Raw genomic sequence first — 19,739 nt, 5'->3', positions numbered from 1 at the left:
ATTTATGATCAGTGAAGATAATATGGGCCTCAGTCTGGCTGAAAGACAACTGGTGATTTCACAGTCAATTTGTCCATTACTTTAATCCATGTGTGACTGGTGGATGGCAGTTTTCTATTACTCAAGCTTTGTTAAACAAAAATAGCCTGAAGCCTCTACTCATGATAAATGGAGCATCTCAGAATATCTTGTCTAAAAGACACCGCAGAGGGTTTGATTCATGGTCCTGTGTGCTGGCGTTATGTTAGTGCTCAGACACGTTGATCAAATTTTACTATGTCGTTCCAGTTCTATCTTAAGGTGGATTTTCTTTGAAGAGAAAGACATAACAACAGCTATTCTTACCTCAGGTTAATAGAATGACTCAGGGTAATTTTACTTCTTACTTGGTTTGTGTGGCAATGACAAGAAACCTCACTACCTTTTGTTGGAAATTCATGACAACGGATCATTTGAGAGACACTACTGGGTGCTTGCCATCTTTTGTCAGATGATGGCATAGAGACTCTCTATTTATTCTTAGCTTCTGTATAAGAAAAGTAACTTACAGCATCTTCATCAGCCTCCTCTGGACGATCCAAGAGAAATAGCGAAGAAACGTCTTTCCTCTGGTCAGGAGAAAAATGTGTTTTTCCAAATCTCAACATGGCAGATCCAGGTGTCTTCAGGGCTCACACTTACCTTCAGGTGGATGAAGCAAAATGAGGTGGTTGGGATCACATGTAACACCAACGTAAGACATCACTGAAGTTTTTGATGAAGGTTTGTGTCTTTGTTTTTAATATATGGGTGTCTTCTCTTATTGAAATATGTCATGGGTAAGTTTGGAAGTGTTTCATGATATTAAGAGGAGAAGTTGAACACATTTTATTGTTGTCTCACTACGACCTTAAACTATGGCCTGTAGACTTGGCAAGCAAGGGGCTGTCGCTATGTAACGCACTGAGTTATAATCTGCTGGAGGGAAGGTTGATATGAAGCTGCAGCCATCTTTTAACCCAGATGCCAAACCGTTTCCAGTGACTGTACAGCTGCATAAAGAAAAGGAAGATTTAAAGGTGGGATTAATGTGCACTAGTGAGAAAATAAGTGTGTGTATTTTTAATGTACACAAATGAATGGGTGGCTGAATCCATCACTGTCAAACTCAGGCATGCTTCATGTACAACTGTAGCCTACTTGTACGAGTCTACTCTTGTGTGTGTAGGTGCTTTTCTTGTGATGCAAAGTTCTTGTAATTGCAGCTGGAGCCACAATTAAGTAAATCTCTGTGTGTAAACATATCATAAGACTTACAGCAAGTCTGTGTTGCAGAAATGGAGCTGGTGTGGAGCAGGAAGTGGTTTAGGAGCATTTTTTCCCCACTTTTTCCACACCAAGAGCTGCATAATTTGCATCCTCTCCACCCATAACTCTGTCAGTATTGCTGTCGCAACATATCACCAAATGCATAGACTCCTCTGCTATTGAAAATACATTATTTTCTTGCAGTGGGTAGAATTTGAAGGAACTGCTTCCACTATTATTGCACATCCTGGTCGTTTCTGATTGAATTAGCCCATTTTTGGTATGTGTGTGCATGCCTCCCTCCCTCCCTGCTTGCCTGTCTGTATAATAAAGTTTATCCTGCCTAGAAATGCACTGTTGAAACTTTATCGACATTGATTTTGTTTTTCAGTTGCCTATAGTCATTTTTATTTCTTCAAATATTTCAGTTTAATATTGCAAACAACTTCACAACATACAAAATGAATAATATTAACCCAGAAACATGTCAATGAATAAATTATATATATATATATATATATATATATATATATGTTTTTTTCTTATATATATCTTGTCCTCTGGTGGGGATAAAAAAATAAACAGCAAAGCTTTGACAACAGCACCTTGACATAGTATGTAATTCCAACATTACCTTGAGAAGTTTAGAACAGTAAACAGATAAATTACTTGAGAGGAAAATTGTTTTCTGCTGAATATGTAAACGGAATGTTTTTTTGGTCAGCATCATTTCCTTTTTTGTAAGTGGAGAATTTCTCAATTCACAATTGAAGCAGCATGCAAGCTTTTGAAGATGGAACTGTCCTCTCTCATTCTTTGCCTGTTTTTTTTTTCCTTCATTTTCTAATTCTTGGCAACGTAAACAAATCACAATGTCTTGAGGAATGTGATATAGTAATTTAAACTGGGCGCAAATGACTGATCAGATTTTTTTTTAATTGTTTACAAGGTCATGAATATGTTCAATAAATAGACTGTAGTATCACTTTTACTGTATAAACTTCATCTTTTTTTACATGCAGTCCATAAAATTTTCATTTGACGGAATAATTTACCCTGTTATGTATATATACAAATAGATATTTTCTCTTTATTCTCTTTTTTAAACTCTTCAATAAAATCTATACATTTTATACACTATCTCCCTCTTTTAATGGTCAATGTGCATACACATGAAGTGTCTATCCTTATAAACCGCCAGCCAATCTTCTTTTTGCTATCCATGGTAAGCGCTCGCACGTAGGACTGGGTTGTCCTGCATTGGGAATTATAATGCCGCTTGTCTATTCCTCTGCAGCCCTCCTTTGTGTACCCCATGGGGTTGCATTTGGTCTCATAAAAGTATTGCTTCAGTTGGCCATTGGGGACAGGGACCTTTTCCATGACGGTAACTGTCTGCCCAGACATGTCTATTGCCGTCTTTTTATCCACAGCTGTCACCCACTGGCTAATACTGTCACACACACTGAGCTCTCCGCGCCGCGAGGGATCGGAGTGTCGCCGCACCCTCATGGACATATTAGCGGCATCCAGATAGTTTTTGTATTCCTCCAGAAGAAAGAGCAACGGCGGCTCCAAAGGCACTTGGTTGCTGATCATCACCCGCGAGTCGTACAGGTCGACATCCTTGGTCTCTGTCGTGACCACTGAGGATGGGCCCCCACCTCCCTGGTTCTTATCAGCCCCCTGTCCCAGCTGTGCCGCCTCTCCCTCCACCTCCAGCAGCTCCTCTATCACCTGCTCAAACGTGTCTGTGAGTGAGGGCAGTTCCCCGCGCTGGCCTGGCCCACCACCACTCTGTGGAGTCCCGTGGCCTCTCGCGGCCGTCGCAGCGGCGCCCAAGTAGCCTTCCGTCCGATGGCCCCGCATGCCCGGGGCGTCTCTCAGGGGCGCAGCTCTCATGCAACTGAAGTATGAAATAACCATAGTAAGGAACAGGATGGTCATCACTCTTCTAACCTGGTGGAACTGGAGGGGGAGACAAAGACAGAAAACAAGAGGGAAGGAGGGGGGAGAGAGGGAACAAGACGGGTTAGTCAAAGAGCATTTTCAATGAAGTTATCTTATTCTTGATCCATAATGCACCATGTAAGCCTTTCCTCTTATTTACACTCTCTACTGCTTCTTTGCAAGCCAAAAGGGGAGCCGGTAGCTTTGGAATAAACACAAAATGTTGTTGTCATTAAACTAATATTGGTGCTGTGTTTTCTAACTGTTTGCAAACTGTAATCATTGTGTTCCTATGTGAGGTCTGGCTTAGATTTGAATTTGTTGGCAGCGATGCGCAAAAACTGTGCTGAGCATCAGAGAGATCGCTTATTACAAAAGATAAGATTACACAAATAGATGTCACTACATCCGTTCTGGCTTGCTATTATTTATGAGCTGGCATGTTAAACTGCACAGTTTTACAGAGCTATGAGGAAGTGCAGCTTTGTCATTCAAAGCCGCCTGAATCAGCGTGTTGTCATCAGTGTTGGAAGCTCGTGACATGCTTATATCCTCAAACTTCAAGCTTTTTAGGGCACGTAGTTAGTTGGATTGCTAGATTTTGTAATATATCTGATCAAGCGGATGCATGTTGGGCTCCAACCACGTGAGGGTCATTTGTGAGCTGGCAAAGGGTAGAAAGGCTCTGCGTGTGTTGACATAAGGATATGGTTTTGTTTGTTTTGCTTGTTTGAAGAGCTCACGTACAGTATTATGTCTTGACTATGCCACTGCCCCACGACAAAATCACCATTATCAACACTCAGGGAACCTCCAACATGGACGGCACTTAAGGACTGACTGAGTGGGAAACGGTGTGTTTGTGTCAGCTCTGACAAACACCGGTGCTGCGGGGCTATTATAATTTCTTAAAGTGGTCCGTGCTGCAAGACAGGTCTGATATACTAAACCTTACATTCATGAACAGGAATCAGGAGCTTGTTGAGGGACTGTTTGTTTTTTGGCAGGTGGACGGCGACAGCGCTGCAGGATGAACTAACAGGATGTCATGAGGAAGCTGAATGACAGAAAGATGTGTCATCCTCCCTGCACTGTACAGTACCAATCTCCAGGCTCCGGAGAGCAACTCGCAAGATAAGCAAAGCACTACCAGGGGTGGAGAAAAAGAGCCAGGTGTAGCGGAAATACTGAACATACATCCTTGAGCACATATGCATCCCTTACCTTTGAGAAGTTCTAAGATTCACAGCAAATCAATGAATTGGTGGACATCCAACAGCCGGAGATATAAAAGCAACCATAATGAAAAGAAAATCTAGATCTTGCTTTCCACAGGGGCTCATTTAAAAATAGCCTGGCCGAGGCTTTGACTGCACTCTGCATGTCCCAACTTGATAGAGGAAAACACGGCGCGCAAACACACTCCTGCCTCCACTCAGAATGGACACGAGGACCTTTACAGTAAGGAGGAGCGAAACCCCACCTTGAAAGCATTTGTTTCATTCTTAATTGGTATCTGGGGCCGTGGCTGCAATTAACCAACACCGCGGTGACTGCCATAGAGATATCTCATCTAAAAATAGACGTGCTGGGAGTCTCACAGTCTCTATTCAGAATATCACATCCTTCTTCTTAATGAGCCACTCATTCCCCGAGCTCAGTGACGTGCTCCTCCAGAGTGTGTGAGTGTGTGTGTTAGAGGGAGGGCATGGGGAGGGGCTGCCTTGTATGTGTTTGCAGGGAGATGGGGGTATTTTTCCTCTCACCAATTAAAACAACAATGAGGACAAAGCCAAGAAGAGGGAGCTAATTATCCATCTTTCATTATATATTGTTCATAAAAGCCTATTTAACATGCAAAAATCAAGCTTATTAAATCCTGCACATTGTGAACAAGAGTGCTCTGCGAGGCTTCCCAGCACAGAAAATCATGTAGGTTTTACGGGATTGAGGCCAGTCACGAGCTTTATGTGTAGGATGCATTTAGGCTGATATTATTATCAGCATCGCACTCAAATGGTTCCACTTCCACATGAAGGAAATGAAGGCAGAGGGCTGATTACTGTTAGGCGTCAAACTTCATGCTGGAAATGGTGCAGACGAAGAGTGCTGCATCTTCCGTAACAGACCACAGGGGTAATATTGCAGTAGCAGGGGGTGGAGAGAGTGCCAGCGTCATTTCGCAGCATAACAACCACAGATGACGTCTCTTCCAGGTCTCCATAGGGGAGAGAATGGAGGGGAGGAGGTTGCTGGGGGTAATGCCACTCAACAGTGTGCAATTGCATGCCATTCCCCCGGGTATCCTCACACCGGGAACAACAAATGATTTTATTTCTATCTCTGTGATTTCCTGTTTCCATCAGGACAATCAATATGGCTTATGCTCTCAATCAACATCCTGTTAAAATGCGATAAAGCCAATGAATCATTTAATTGCTGTGGGACTGGCGGAGAATCTCTGGCTTATATCTACTAGAGGCTAAATGTGACAACTGATTGGTTTGCTCTTGTTTTATACATCCAGGGAAGGCACATTTTACGTGCACTGCCGGGTTTCGCAGTTAATAAAAAAGCGGCTTGTGAGTTAACACAACGGGCATGAATAATAAAGCAGCTACATATGGAGGAATGTTTGGAATAAAATGTCCTGTTCTTGGACCAGCTTTGAGACGGTTGGTTTTATTCTGAGAATACTGAGCACGAGGAGGCGCCTGAGCACATTTCTCCCATATAGATTGTTTAAAATATAATGAAATCCAGGAGCATCCCACCAATCCAGCTGTGCCGGGACCGTCCAAGTATAAGTCCTTTCACCAAAAATGTAAATCACTTAAACATGGAGTGGAGGGAGATAAAGCTGCAATAACCGCTGCTCAAACACGCCTCTATTCATGACAACGCACCTCGAGCATGAAACACCCAGAACAATGGGAGCAGGTGAGTGTGTGGACTCTGTCTACTGTCTCCAGATGACCACCTGTTCATCTGCTTTGAGAGCGCGGCTGTACGGTCGGCATATGTAACTTACCCTCGCATTTATTCTTTGTGCCAGGTGGGGATTAAAGTGATAAATGCCTCCTTTGACAGATGCTGAAAAGTTTCTCTAAAGCATGAAAGGACTAGCACGGCCAGTATTATTACACATTCAGAGATGCTCCCCCGCCTCCCCGCACATGTCAGCACACTTTATGGCTTCATCTTCCCCAGCAGCGCTCGTGATATCTTAGGAACCGTTAGAAGGGAAAATAAACATCAAACAGGAGACATGAAAGAGGGAAATGTGCCCACTACATTTGAATAGAAATGCATGACCTATGGCAACATTTGTTTGCTACCGCTGCTCCCCTGTGGGTGCAGATCCTTGTTCAGATCCCCAAGAACGTGGCGGTTCCAGCTGTTTAACCTCGCAGCATGTTTTGTCACGTTCAACATGAAGCACACAATGCCAAAGAAAACAAGAGAGAGAGGGAAAGACAAACATGCAGCACATGATATCAAAATTTCGACCCCCTTGTGTGCCACAGTGCAGCACTCAAAAAAGCAATTAGAGTTGTCTGCAGTAATGGCTGACACATGTGGAAGCTTGCTTCCTTGAGATCTGTTTTCAATCTGACACAGTTTCAGAGCACGTTTAGTAATAGATGAGCATCACTAAGGGATTATACCTGGCCTCCAGGCCAACCCCGGCCACTGCCACGGAAAGCCCGCCATTCAAATAGCTGCTGAGTGATCTGTGCTATACAAACAAGTCGCTGCTTCCCTCCCACGCTGCATGCAACAGCGGACAACTGAAAGAATACATGTGCAGAAAGGTAAAGTCATAAAGTGGCTGATTTGAGGCTGCATGCACGTCCTGAAATGTGCTGAGCTGTGGCAAAACAGGCTCGAATTTGTTTTCCAATTACAACTTAAACAATGGAAGTCCATAGCTCATTTTAACCCACGAATCAGCAACTCTGAACTTAACCACTAAAATAACACCAACAGACATGGAGCTCCACATTAACAGCGCTGCAGTTCTTAACGTTGTACACTAGATGGCGTGTGAGACCGTGTAATATTAAGAGCTCCTTCTCTTTCTCCCTCCCTCCACCTTCCTCCTGTTTCTTTCCCTTCCTGCTGTGAAACACGATAGATAGATAGATAGATAGATAGATAGATAGAAAAAAAATCCAAAACAAAACAATTACGCACAACCGCTTTTGGTCGTGAAAGATGGTAAACAGGCTATAAAGTTCACTTGTACGGCATTTAGTCACAACTCTGACCAGACATGTGGCCCTAATTTGCATTTTTTGGAAAGTGCATCATGAAACCATCATCTAACGAGCCCCTGTGCACTGCTGTGATCCTCGGATAAGTTCCTGGACGATATATTTTCACAAGAAGCTGTCACAAATGAGCGGAGTTTTCCACCACTCTATAAATGGGACTTTATTTTAATCCGTGTTCATTCTGGCCAGTAACTTGAAGTCGTTCAGTGCGAGCACACAACACCAAGAAGTAGACCCAACCGTGTGTGTTGGCCGACGCAGCTGGGCGTTTAGCTCTCGGGTTTCCTATAAAGTCTTAATGAGTTCATCAAAGTTTTTCCCCCCTCCTAAACAACAATACAGAAACTGTCTAGAGTTGTTTTTTTTTTTTTTTTTTTTGAATATGTGTGTGTGTGTTTATTCACAGTGCAAGAGGTTAGATGAGCAAATATAGACCTGAACAAATGGTTTATTGAGCTATTTATGAGCCCGAAGTTGCCGTTAAATGTTCAAACTTGGCTGGTTTCACAAAGAAAGACGCACTGGCTTGTTCCCACTTTGTTACTTCAGAGAAATACTCAGAAGAAGTCACATTGCTCAGGCTGCACTGATAATGACACAAGACTTTTTTTTTTTAGTCTGTCTCTCTCTCTCTCTCTCTCTCTCTCTCTCTCTCGAGATTACATCTGCTGAGCCCGTGCTCTCCACTGGAAACCCAATCAACATAATAACTCCGTTTTTTATTAATGAACGAGAGGATAAGGTTACACATATCCCCTCTCGGGCTGCGGCGCTGTCTGTTCGCAGGATAACCGGACTTGATCGAGCTACTTTTAGACCCCCCCCCCTCCCCCAGTCTCCACCACACACACACACGCACGCACGCACGCACACACACACCTCTATCTTTTTCCTCAAGCAGCATCAAACAAAGCCAAAGTGCTCTTAACAACTTATGGAAAAACAAACAGACACATACCTTTTACTGCCCAGTCGTAAAACAGACCATTCAACAGGACAGTAGTGTCATCTGGGATGTTTTGGACAACTCCCTGAGTAATTTTACTTAAGCGATATATTTCTTTCCTCTCTGCACTCTCCCGACAAGCTTCAGGATATCTCTTCAGCTTTGGAGCAAATAGATTAAATTATTGATGGTGGAAATTGCATGGATGAGGTAATGCACTCCCATGGCTGCGCGGCTCCTTTGGAGAAAATCGTCTGAAACTGAAGTTGTCGCATGCCGAGACGCCGCCGCGGCAGCAGCAGCAGCAGCAGCGGCAGCAGCAGCAGCAGCAGCAGCAGCAGCACGGGATGAGAGACCTCTGGAGCCGAAATGAGGAGCCTCTTTGCAACTACAGTAACTTTACTACACAATGACGCTGCAACATGTGACCTGCCGCTGGCTGGCTGCTCGCCACCAAACTCCTGTTTAAGCAGCCCCGAGGCGGAACTATTAATGCGCTTTCAGTGTGCATTATCTGCTTTTGTTTGTCCGCATACCGTGCAGCCTGCTTCCACACCATAATGTCTCGCAATATAAAAAGCACAAGCGAAGCCTCTCCTCTTCCGTGTTTTGCTCACTGAGGCCAAATATGTGGCGTTTTCTTTTTTCTTTTTTTTTCTTTTTTTTGAAGGTTTTGCGTAACAGCGCGTCTCCACCAAGTCGTGATACACCGCGTGCCATTTAGAGATGGCCTATTTATGTAAAATTAGATATTCAGGGAATTAAAAATAAGCATTTCCTGTGCTGGTCTGCAGATAGCGAGGGGGTGATTTATATCAAATAAGCTTTAAGAAAGAAGGTGTTTGAGCGTATGTATTTTTGCAGCATTCAAGCCATTTTAGGCAGCATGAGTCTTCCTAAATCTATTTTCTACATCCCTGATATAGCCCAGAAAGATTCTCTTAGTCTTTTCATATGAAATGTGTGTTTTTGAGTCATTCTATTATATATAACCCCCCTGAACATCAGCTTTGAGAGGGCTTATCATTTTGCTGCTGTGAAATCTGAGTGTGTTAAAACATTTGGATGGCAACAGGCACTGGAGGCTAACAAAGATGTGAACTTAAGTGAAAACAATTCTGTCTCCCCTTGCTTTAAAAGTGAGCCATCTCCACAACAGATGGATGACTCCCCTGCAAGTGCTCTGCAGTGTAGTAACCAGCTTTCACAGGTTATTATTACCAAATGTCAGCTAAACAAACGCATTTAAATTATATACACAGAGCCTTCTCGGAGAGGGAAACCGCTTTGCTTCTTGTTACTCCGTTTCCCTTCATCGGGAACAAACTGGGAGCAATTCACTCCCTTTATAATGCAGAATTCAAATAAAAATGTCAGCGGAGCCACAACCTTTCAATGGGTGATGAACGTTCGGAAACTCCACCTCTGATGAATACAAGAGTGAGCATAATGGGGAAATAGCAGCTCATTATCCTTGTGACTTGGCCCTGGTCCAGTGCAAAGATTTATTGTGATGCGTTTGCTATATTGCCATCATGATTCTTCCCTGCACGAGCTTATGAGCTGGAGAACTCTTGTTTGGCATGTAGCAGTATGGGAGTGGATGCTCACACCTGCTTAATGAGTCACTCCCACCTCCAACACACCCGGGGACATGCCAAGATAGATATAGCCCTCCCTGAAGGCTCACAGGAGGTGAGGGCAAACTCTGGATGACAAAGAGTTGCATCAGCAATCACTGAGCGACATGACTCCAAAGAGGATGAAAAAAAAAGCACACTGCACAAGGGGGCTGTTCCAAACAAGTAATTCATAAATAAATCACTTGGCATCTCATTAGAAGAGCAAAAACAACAACATGGTTTCTCTTATTTCTGCGAATACGACACAACTGAAGGTGGCGTATCAAGCAAGGGTTTTGGCTTGCGTGTGCCTGAAGCTTAAAGGGCTGGATTTCTGAATGAAAGTAGCAAAATGTCCAATAACTGGGAGCAAAGAGGAGTTGTGAGCAGTGCTGGGATCTGTTTGACTCATCCGTCTGAGGGTCAAACAAAAGCATGGCAGCACTGGCCTGTTTGAAGGCAGCCAGGAGCCTTTCTGGAAACTGCTAAACCGCTATTTCATGCTTGCTGAGGTTTAAGATGTGTCACCGGTAACAATGGCTCCAGACTATCCGAGGTGTTGGGGTGAAAGCTTTTGCGTGTTATCTAGCTAATTTCTACAGGTTTTAATCAGTACATTCGTGGCTAAACACACAGGGACCGTTGGGTTTGCCTTTGCCTGTTTGCGCAGCAGAAAAGAAGATACAACCACCACGAGCTGACAGCACGACACACTTGTATAACCTTTCAAGGCTTCTCCTGCCAAATGCAGCACGATGCTGACGGGTCCGCACTGCCGAAAGCCTCACTAAACAAGTGGAATTATGCCTCCTTGTGCGCAGAGAGGAGCCGTATGGCGCGGACGAAATGACATTTTGCGAAATGTCATTTTCACTGGGGATAAAGGCAGGCGATGGGGGTATTTTGATCAAAGTGAAATTGCGTTCCTCCTCGGAGAAGGAAACACGTCAACTGACAAAACAGGGTTTTTTTTTTTTTGTGTGTGTGTGAGGTTTGATGACGTCAAACAAGACGCAGGGCGCGCTGGTGAACAGTGGAGCAAACTCCAGGCTGGTGAACAGGTAAACCGAGCGCAGGCCTGCTCAGATGCTGAGGTGGGGAGTTAATGTCATCCCTCCTGTGATGACAATAACCTTTATTGTAATCATCGGGCAGACACAGAAGACCGGTCTCCTAAGCTTCACATACACTCCTCCCTGCACATCCTCATACACGCTGATACATTATTTCTATAGTGGCATAGACTGCAAATCACTCCATAGCCTATTAAGCCTCTCTCTGTCTCTGTCTCTGTCTGTCTCTTTTCTTGGCTTATGCCTTCCCCCTCCCTCTTCCTCTCCTCCCCCCACCACCCCCCAATCCAATATCACCACAGCATCAATAACCTTTGCATGGTTCACTGCTGAAGGAAAACACACTAATCATGCCACAAAATTATTTGTAAACGCTGGAATATCTGGTCCAACTCAAAAAGCAGGCATTTTTCATTTGCCACACAAATGAGGCGCTAGAAAACTAAATCAGCGGCTCGCATTTGCCTCCTGCTTGGTTCAATATGACACATCCTGTCGCCATGTGCAGCTACAGAGATATCTTTCAGCAAATGAGAGGCAGAAATGAGACATTTCGCCTATAAAAATGCAAACAATCAAGCGATAAGTTTGTCCAAGCCGGGCTGACTTTCAGCACATACGTTTTATTATTTCGGGAAGTTGCTTGGATTCACTGATGTGCTGCATGTTCACATGCTGAGAGACACACTTGGATGGTTTGCCGGCATGATCGAACATTTCTTCACACACACGCGCACGCACACATACACGCACGCATGCACACAGCATCATGAATGCTTGTTGTCCCGCAGTGGTCCGACATATAAGATGTCTTTACAGTCACAGTAACTATATCCACCGCGTATTAATAACTTATCGTGGGCTTCATTACTGTAAAATCACAATCATGCTTGTGACGAATAACTGATAATTAAAGGTTCGAAATAAGGTTCATGGCTTCGCCTCCTGCCAGAACTTGTTTTAACAAGACTGTTAATTGGATGAAGGTGTTGGTGATGAAGGTGATGGTGGTGGCGGTGGTGATGACTAAAGCAGTGGCAGCAGCGACGGCGGCGGCGGCGGGCGATGTAGCCTACATTTCCATAATGATTAAGATGATTAATTTTCGCTCTAAATATATCGTGACGCCCGCCCGGCAGTGAGTCGAGATTTCTGCCACCTATAGTCCAAAATAATCAATAGTCTATTTATAATTTAGATCAGGCTACAGCATCAGCTTGGATAAATAGACAAGTTATTGCATTTCATGAATGAAAACGTTGTAGCAAAGTGGGGAGGCACAATCCGGAATCGAGTTTTATTAAAAGGAAGTGGCAATTATTTATATGAAAGGAAAACTGAACGTCCTTAATTGAAAACCAGATTTCGCCAAATCCTCTTAGCCGCCAAAGTGCATGGATTGATCGCCACGAGAGAAAAAGAACGACACACAAAGGCCAACATTTACATGATGAGAAAGAAAAGCAGCAAACATATTAGCTGGATGAAACAATCTGGAATGTTATTAATGTTAATCCTCATTTCACAGGATGCATTTGTTTATTTCTTTCGTTAAATAAGCAGGCCTATGCCGAAAGAATTTCATCTGATTTTTGCAATGAAACCTACCATCAGGTTTGTTATTGACGCCCACCCCAACTCTGCAGAGCTGAGAGTGCAGAGAGAGAGAGAGAGAGAGAGAGAGAGAGAGAGAGAGAGAGGGGAGATTCTCGGTAAAGATAACACACGCGGAGACGCACGCACACGGCTGCGAGCGCACGCAGGCGCACGCCCGCACACAAACACACGCAGCCCCATTTATGGACTGATCCGCTGACGTACATTGCAGAAAAGTGCTATAAAAAAACCTTCATACATACAAAGTGTGTCGTGCCACCCCACAGACCCCTCCTAACCCGCCTCCGCTCATCCCTCCTCCTCCACCCAATACGCCCACGCCCACACCATAATCCCACGTCTCAGTAGAAAAAAAAAATAAATAAAAATACTGCTACATGGCCAGAAAATAGGCATTCTGCAAAGAAACTATTACATTTAGAAACAAAATACTAGCCGGAAAATATGCTGCACTGAAAGGAACCTAAGTCTCCCGTGGCATCTGTGAATAAAAGGCCGAATATTTTTTTAAAGTATCACAATTTTCCTCCTCTCACAGAAACTAAAACGCGGATCGTTTCGTTTGGGAAATTAGTGGCTGATCATAATTTGTGCAATAAGCGGTTTTGTGTCACTGATAAGCCTGAAACGTGGCTATTATAATTGCGACGCAGCCTATATTAAAGGAGCATTTTTATAAATGTCGGGCAGCCTAATAAGTAATATGATCTATTTCGGTTTCACTATCATATAAAATGAGGAGTAATAGGCTATAATATGCAGAAAGCGATCTGCGCGCATTACGCTGCTGGGTGAAAATGACCGAAAACGCCAGTCACATAATTCAAATGCAATTAGGAATTTACTGGATGCTTTCGTTTTGGAGTATTTATCTGAAAACGCACCCTGCAAGAGGAGCGTTGATTAAAACAGGACTGCCAGTGGGCGTTGGGGCTTCTCTCTCCTCTTGCAGTTGTTTTGCCATGCAATTGCTTCGTCTTGGATCAGAAATCTTAAATCTTTGACCAGAGGGGGGGAAAAAGAAGAAGACGAGAGAGGGAGTGAATGAGAGAGAGAGAGAGAGAGAGAGAGAGAGAGAGAGAGAGAGAGAGAGAGAGAGAGGAAATAGACAATATCCACCGCTTCTGCATCGGTGCGAGACGAATTTTTAGGCTACAAGTCCTTCAAGGAGAGCAGAGGAATAAAATCCCGGAGCGCTTTTGTGTGATGATCGTCTAAATCTAACAGCCCGACGTGATAAGATTTTACGCGTGCCTTAATTTGAAATGAATAATAATAATAAAAAAAGATAGAGAACGAAAAATCGATGCCTCCCGAAGAGTTGCATACCAAGCCATCTTATCTCTCCCCATCACATTCAGCCATAACATCTGTCAGTGGATGCACTTTGACCACGCCCATCTTTATTGTAATTTTACACAGGAATAATAGAACAACTTGTATAGGCCTACCGTAAAGGCAAAACCCAGCAAATCACACGAGTCAACGCGATTAACAATTAATTCATCCTGGGTTTTTTTTTTTGTTTTATTTATTTTTTCATATTATTCATCCGTAGCCTGCGTTTGACAGGTCGACACAGAGCCGCGTATGGACAAAAGAGGGGGCAGGGTAGCAGGTGAAGTGAAAAGCACCTTATGAATGAAACCGTGGAGCGGTCGTAGTAAAAACACAAGTGATTTGATGGCGATGACGGGAGGGGGGGCGATGGAGGGAGGGAGGGAGGGAGGGAGGGAGGGTGGTGGTGGTGGTGGAGGGGTAAAGAGTAGGGCTATTTTTGGTCGATAACAAAATCCAGAGGGTTTGACATCAAGACAAAACATGAATGCAGCAGACCAAACAAGAAAAATAAGCATAGATAGATAGATAGATAGATAGATAGATAGATAGATAGATAGATAGATAGATAGATGAAAGACGGAGGCTTGTCCAGACAATTTGATGATATGCACCAGCATCAGTACTCCAGTTCGTGCAGGCTGGAAGGATCACTGCAGCGTCTTAAGTCCCATATTGGGAGCATGATTAGGCACAACGCAACGATTACGCAAATTATGTTGCAGCAGGCAGTGTTCGGAAACTCCAGAAACGCTTCAGAAAGCTCCGTTTTCCAAAAAAAAAGAAAAAAAAAACGCACGAAGACGAGTCCCAGTTTCAAACGCCGAGGCGACCGTGCACGCACCAGCATTTTAGAAATATAACTTCACATTTAGAAGAAAGAGCGAAAAAAAGATGGTCTGGGAGACATTGGTCACCTGGATCGGATTTCATTTCGGAGTTATTTCGGTCACTGATGCCCACAATTAACACGCTGCCAAGGCGAGGGCTGCATGCTGTAGTTTTTTAAAGCCGAAGTTCAATTGAGAAAAGCCAGAAGCCCGCAAAGACGACAGGAACAAAAGAGTGACATGAAAACAATGGATTGTGCTCTTACCTTTACAAGGGCTGACAACCACTACGTGCGTGGTTAGATCTCCGCGACCAAGACTTGCATGTCCCAAAGTTTAACGCAGTGTGGGGGGGCTTATAGGTACCGAGAATGTGGTGTGCAAAAGACCAGACGACCTAACATTTCAACTTTCACAATGCTCTACAGAAAGCACGAGCTCTTTTAATGGCAAGCGCTTTTCTTATCCCGTTTTTTTTCCTTAAATTTGCTCTCTCTCTCTTATTATTATAATTATTATTTTTGGCTCTTTAGAATCCCGTTTATTTTCCGCTTACAGACCACAGGCTCCCTCAGAATAAGCTTACCAAAAGTTGAAAAAACAATCCCAGGTTTGGCAAAGGGGGGGCTGGGAAAAGAGAGAAAGAGAGTTGGCGTCCACTCGGCGTTTTAGTCCATGCACGACTCCGGTGCCTCTGTCCAACGTGCTGAAAGCATAACACAGCCAGGGTAACTATGAGGGGCCAAGAAAATATCTATATACTTTTGTTTGAGTGCCCACTTTAAACTGCTTTTTTTACTCTGCTGCTTCCCCGCGTCTTGTCACGTGTATTACCCCCCCACCCCCCTTCTTGCCAAACCAGTCCTGTTAATATTTGATCACATGTTGGTCGGACATTTCCTTCCAGATAACAGCACCTATATCACAAACGCCGGCTCGATTCAGTGTATATCCGCCTGAAAAAAGGCTCCACTCTCTCGCCAAATTACAACTGCCACCGCTCATGCTGAGCCCTATTGTTCTTAATGTCATGCTTATGGCAAGTGTCTCAGGTAAGTGGCACATGTTGCTTTTTTTTTTTTTTTTTAAAATACGGACACCGCGCAAAAAGAACATACATACATGCATAAAATATAAAGCCCTCACTGCCAACACACACACAGCCCTCCAAGACAGTCCTCAGCCTACATCACATCCACACATTGCGCGCAGACACAATGTAATATTTCCTTACCTCTCTCACTGTACCGGCATATCCTGAGCCGACAAAAGCCACACAACCCTTTTTCACACAAGCTTTGTCAACATCAGCCTCATCAGACACGGGTCTCGATACTGAGTTTCTCAAGTACCCACTGAGTCCAGCCCTTCCAGCAATGCGTTGCCAGACTAAACAGCAAGCACGACTATTTACTGGTAATCATCCTTTATATGCCGTGTGTTTCCATTGCTACTTACCATTTTCCCCCTACGCTGTCCTGGAGATAGAAGTGTCTTAATATCCACTCACTCCAACAGATGCTGGTAGGTAATGTGTCTTGTTTGAAGTCATCATATGAGAACTTCTGCTGTGCTCAGTAGATCGCCCACCACTTCGCTGACTTATGAATCTAATAACCCTTTGCAATATCGGCGTGCTTAAACTCTCTTAGGCAACACCTTGGTGGCTCTACACTAAAGGCAAATATCAACAAGCCTGGGTTGTCAGAAAAGCTTGTACAGATATACGTAACACCCTCGCCCGGACAACGCCATTAGGGGTCTTACGTGATTGAAATAAGCGACGGCAATCCAAGTTTATGGGGAGACTAGTTCCTGACTGATGGCTCGTTCACTGCCTCAAATCTGTAAATCCGCAACGGGCAACAATGACAGGGACATGAAACTTATCAAAAACACAAAGAAATGAATGAAACAGATCCACATTCACGTGTTTGTGTTATAGACAGTGTTATAGACTCCCTCTTTGGCTAAGGGCCATATGCCCATTACGCATACGCACAACTGGTCATTTAGATTTTTCTAACGCGGACGATGCAGCTTACAAAACAAATATCACATTAATAGCGCCCCTGCGTCTGCCTATCAAGTTCTTGAGGAACTTGTTGCTGCTCAAAAAGAAACCCCCCCGTCCGCTTTTTTTTTTTTCTTGGACCAAAACACTCTCAGATATACTTACATTGTCAAATTCTGTTAAAGTGGTGCGTTTGTTTTTTTTTTCCCCCCGGACAGATATGACAGAAATAAATAATCCACGTCCTCCGGAGGCGTAATAACAGTGAGAGAAGCGATCAGGGCGATTAAAGCCAAGAATGGTACTTTTTCGATCAGGAATATCTGGAAGTTCAAAGGCGAAATCTGTTTTCAGTAAAATTCCATCAGTTGCACTGCCAACACTCAGCCATCTGATTGTTATGCAGTGACGAAGCGCTGTGCTTGCAAGTGGAGCCCCAAATGTACGAAGTAACATGAGTAATAGGTGATATTTGTCTGACTCTTTGCCAGCATCCCAAAACTTTCTGGAGTGTTTGAAAGAAAAGTGTCATTCTTGTGGTATAAATTACTCTTTTGTCATAGTTTATGGAAATCACGCCGCATGGGTGGCGCGTTATTGGAACCTGTAGGCGGGCGTCTGCAAAGAGACAATAGCACCAATCTGACAAATCCATGGACTTCTCTCACAAAACAGACGAGCTGCTCATCAAAGTGTTTTAGGTAACTTGATGCCATTCAGACCTGCTACTCGGGGACAGTTTGCTTTCCGCCTCTATACATTCATGGGTTTAAAAGGAGGGGTGACACTGCTCCCTCCTCATCATACATGCACTGAAAAATGCATTTCATCTGCAGCTTTATGACTTTAGAGGGGGAAATGGACGCAAGTTTCTGTGTTGTCTGTCTCACTTGTCAATATTGTACCACCAAAACTTCTGACACATTCAAAAGTCTTTTCTTGGCAAATAGAGTGGATTCTAATTTGGTCTGACTACGCATGGACTCTGTCATCTTGTTTGCAGAGGCAGAAAAGGAAAACAAACTTATTTTCTTTGCAGTTTGTGTCAATACATTTCTGTCTCAAAGACACAAGATGGCATAATCAGATAAAATTAGAATGTTTTTTTTTTTATTTTTAATTGTAAGGATTATCTGCTGAGAAAGATGCACTTTTTCCATGTGCCGCTCAGGCAACAAGTACTGGACTTGAGAGTCACACATAGCTTATTATGCTTGAACTCACTCCTCTCTGAATGTAGGCTTTTCACACGGTGGCTACTCATTACAGGCTACTAACAAAAGGGAGTGACGTACAGAGAGAGGTAACACATATCAGCTCGGCGTGGACAGCATGCTGCGGATGAACAATCCCCTTCACTGGCTGATTAGATGATTAGGATGCATGTGTCCCATCACCTCTCGGGCTCCTACCATCATCCTACTCTCAGTCCTTTTTGCTTCCTGACGTGGTAACTTGACTTGCTCCTACATGTGATGTTGTTAACACTTCCTCTGCTCCCACAGCTTTTCGCAGACTCTGTTACTGACTCATGCTCGTCCCTTTTCCACTATCCATGCCCTCCCCCGCACTCTTCACCACAATATCTTATGGCTGAGTCCGAGGTCACAGATCAATCACTTCATCCCCTGGGCTGCATATGACTGCATGGCATTTTGCTCTATGGTCTGCCAAGATACTTCACCTCTTTTGAGCTTACTCTTGGAACTTTTAAGTGTTTGAGTGGAATATATTTTGGCAGAGGGAGTGTTATTAAAATGTGTAGCCAACGGGCTGCACCGTGGGATAAATATGGAGATGAATGTGGCCTGTAAAGAAAGACTGAGATTGGTAGAGATATTGATATTCATAAGGTACAGTAAACGCAGCGAAGAAGATATATGATGTAAGAATAAGAGCAGGAACAGTCGCAGCATTGCTCTTTAGTGGTTGGCTCATTACCACTTGTTGTTATCAGTCTTGTGTTTGTGAAACTGTCTTCACTTTCCAAGGCAGCAACCTGCCTTTAAGATGCGATCTTATGTGCTTTAATCCAACCTTTCCTGAGGAGCTGACAACAATCTGTCTCTGAAAGCCTGAAAATGAATCCCCAGCTTCTCAAATGACAACTGTGCAAAATTAATCATCAAAAGAAGTATTGTTAAAGCCATTTTAACACGGCAGTCATCATACTTCCCTGTTTACGTCTGCTAATTACATTTGGGCCCTGTCTGGTCTCTGGAATCATTACTAAAATGTAGAGTGCCAGCCTAAAATTTTGAGTCTATCAGCACTTTCCTCTCTCTCGCCGTAATGACAACTATTAAGCGAGGATGGATCCAGTCAAGGCTATGTGTATCATTACTCTGTCTTAATCTTTGTTCCATAAATATTGATAACAAGAGCCCCACGTCATGCGTTACTAGTACCTGCTGTTAAAAATAGAAGGCTGGCTGATGGCAGGTTATCTCTTACTGTCAGATCCCAGTGTATCTCCCCCCCTTCTACCTCTTGTATCTACAGGAAGTTGAGCTCTGGGACAAACAAAGAGCAGACAGAAAACAACAAATACTCTGATAACACACCAGTAAATCAAACTACTGTACCTCATGTCTCCTCTAGTCACCTCTTAACAGTCGAAGTGCAGTTCGCAAAAAAGAATAAACTGCCACATATGTTAAGTCTTAATTCATTTACATAAAAAGCATAATTTCTTCTCTTTTCTTCATAATGAAGCGGTCAAACTAGCTTAATCCAGTCACCCTGTTGACAATGTGCTCCATGCTGTACATCTGTCATTCTGTCG

General features: G+C 43.6%; 1 protein-coding gene across 7 annotated transcripts; it reads right to left on the bottom strand.

Annotated features, from left to right (window-relative positions):
- Positions 1-2,204: 2,204 nt before the first annotated feature.
- On the bottom strand, positions 2,205-17,481 carry bdnf (brain-derived neurotrophic factor). 7 transcript variants are annotated; one of them, XM_076729673.1, is made up of 3 exons: positions 16,399-16,491; positions 15,527-15,646; positions 2,205-3,255 (listed from the first exon to the last, which is right to left on the bottom strand). In XM_076729673.1, exons 1-3 carry the CDS (start codon positions 16,399-16,401, stop codon positions 2,425-2,427), a joined length of 954 nt encoding a protein of 317 aa, XP_076585788.1. In that variant the 5' UTR covers positions 16,402-16,491; the 3' UTR covers positions 2,205-2,424. The 7 variants fall into 7 exon arrangements, with proteins under 7 accessions (XP_076585788.1, XP_076585793.1, XP_076585821.1 ...); XM_076729678.1 differs by lacking the exon at positions 16,399-16,491 and adding an exon at positions 16,175-16,291; XM_076729706.1 differs by lacking the exon at positions 15,527-15,646 and having other exon boundaries at positions 16,399-17,481.
- Positions 17,482-19,739: the final 2,258 nt, after the last annotated feature.

The sequence above is a fragment of the Chaetodon auriga genome, chromosome 1 (genome assembly GCF_051107435.1).
Source record: "Chaetodon auriga isolate fChaAug3 chromosome 1, fChaAug3.hap1, whole genome shotgun sequence".
In the NCBI taxonomy this organism is placed as follows: Eukaryota; Metazoa; Chordata; class Actinopteri; order Chaetodontiformes; family Chaetodontidae; genus Chaetodon; species Chaetodon auriga.
This window is presented reverse-complemented; position numbering and strand designations above follow the sequence as displayed.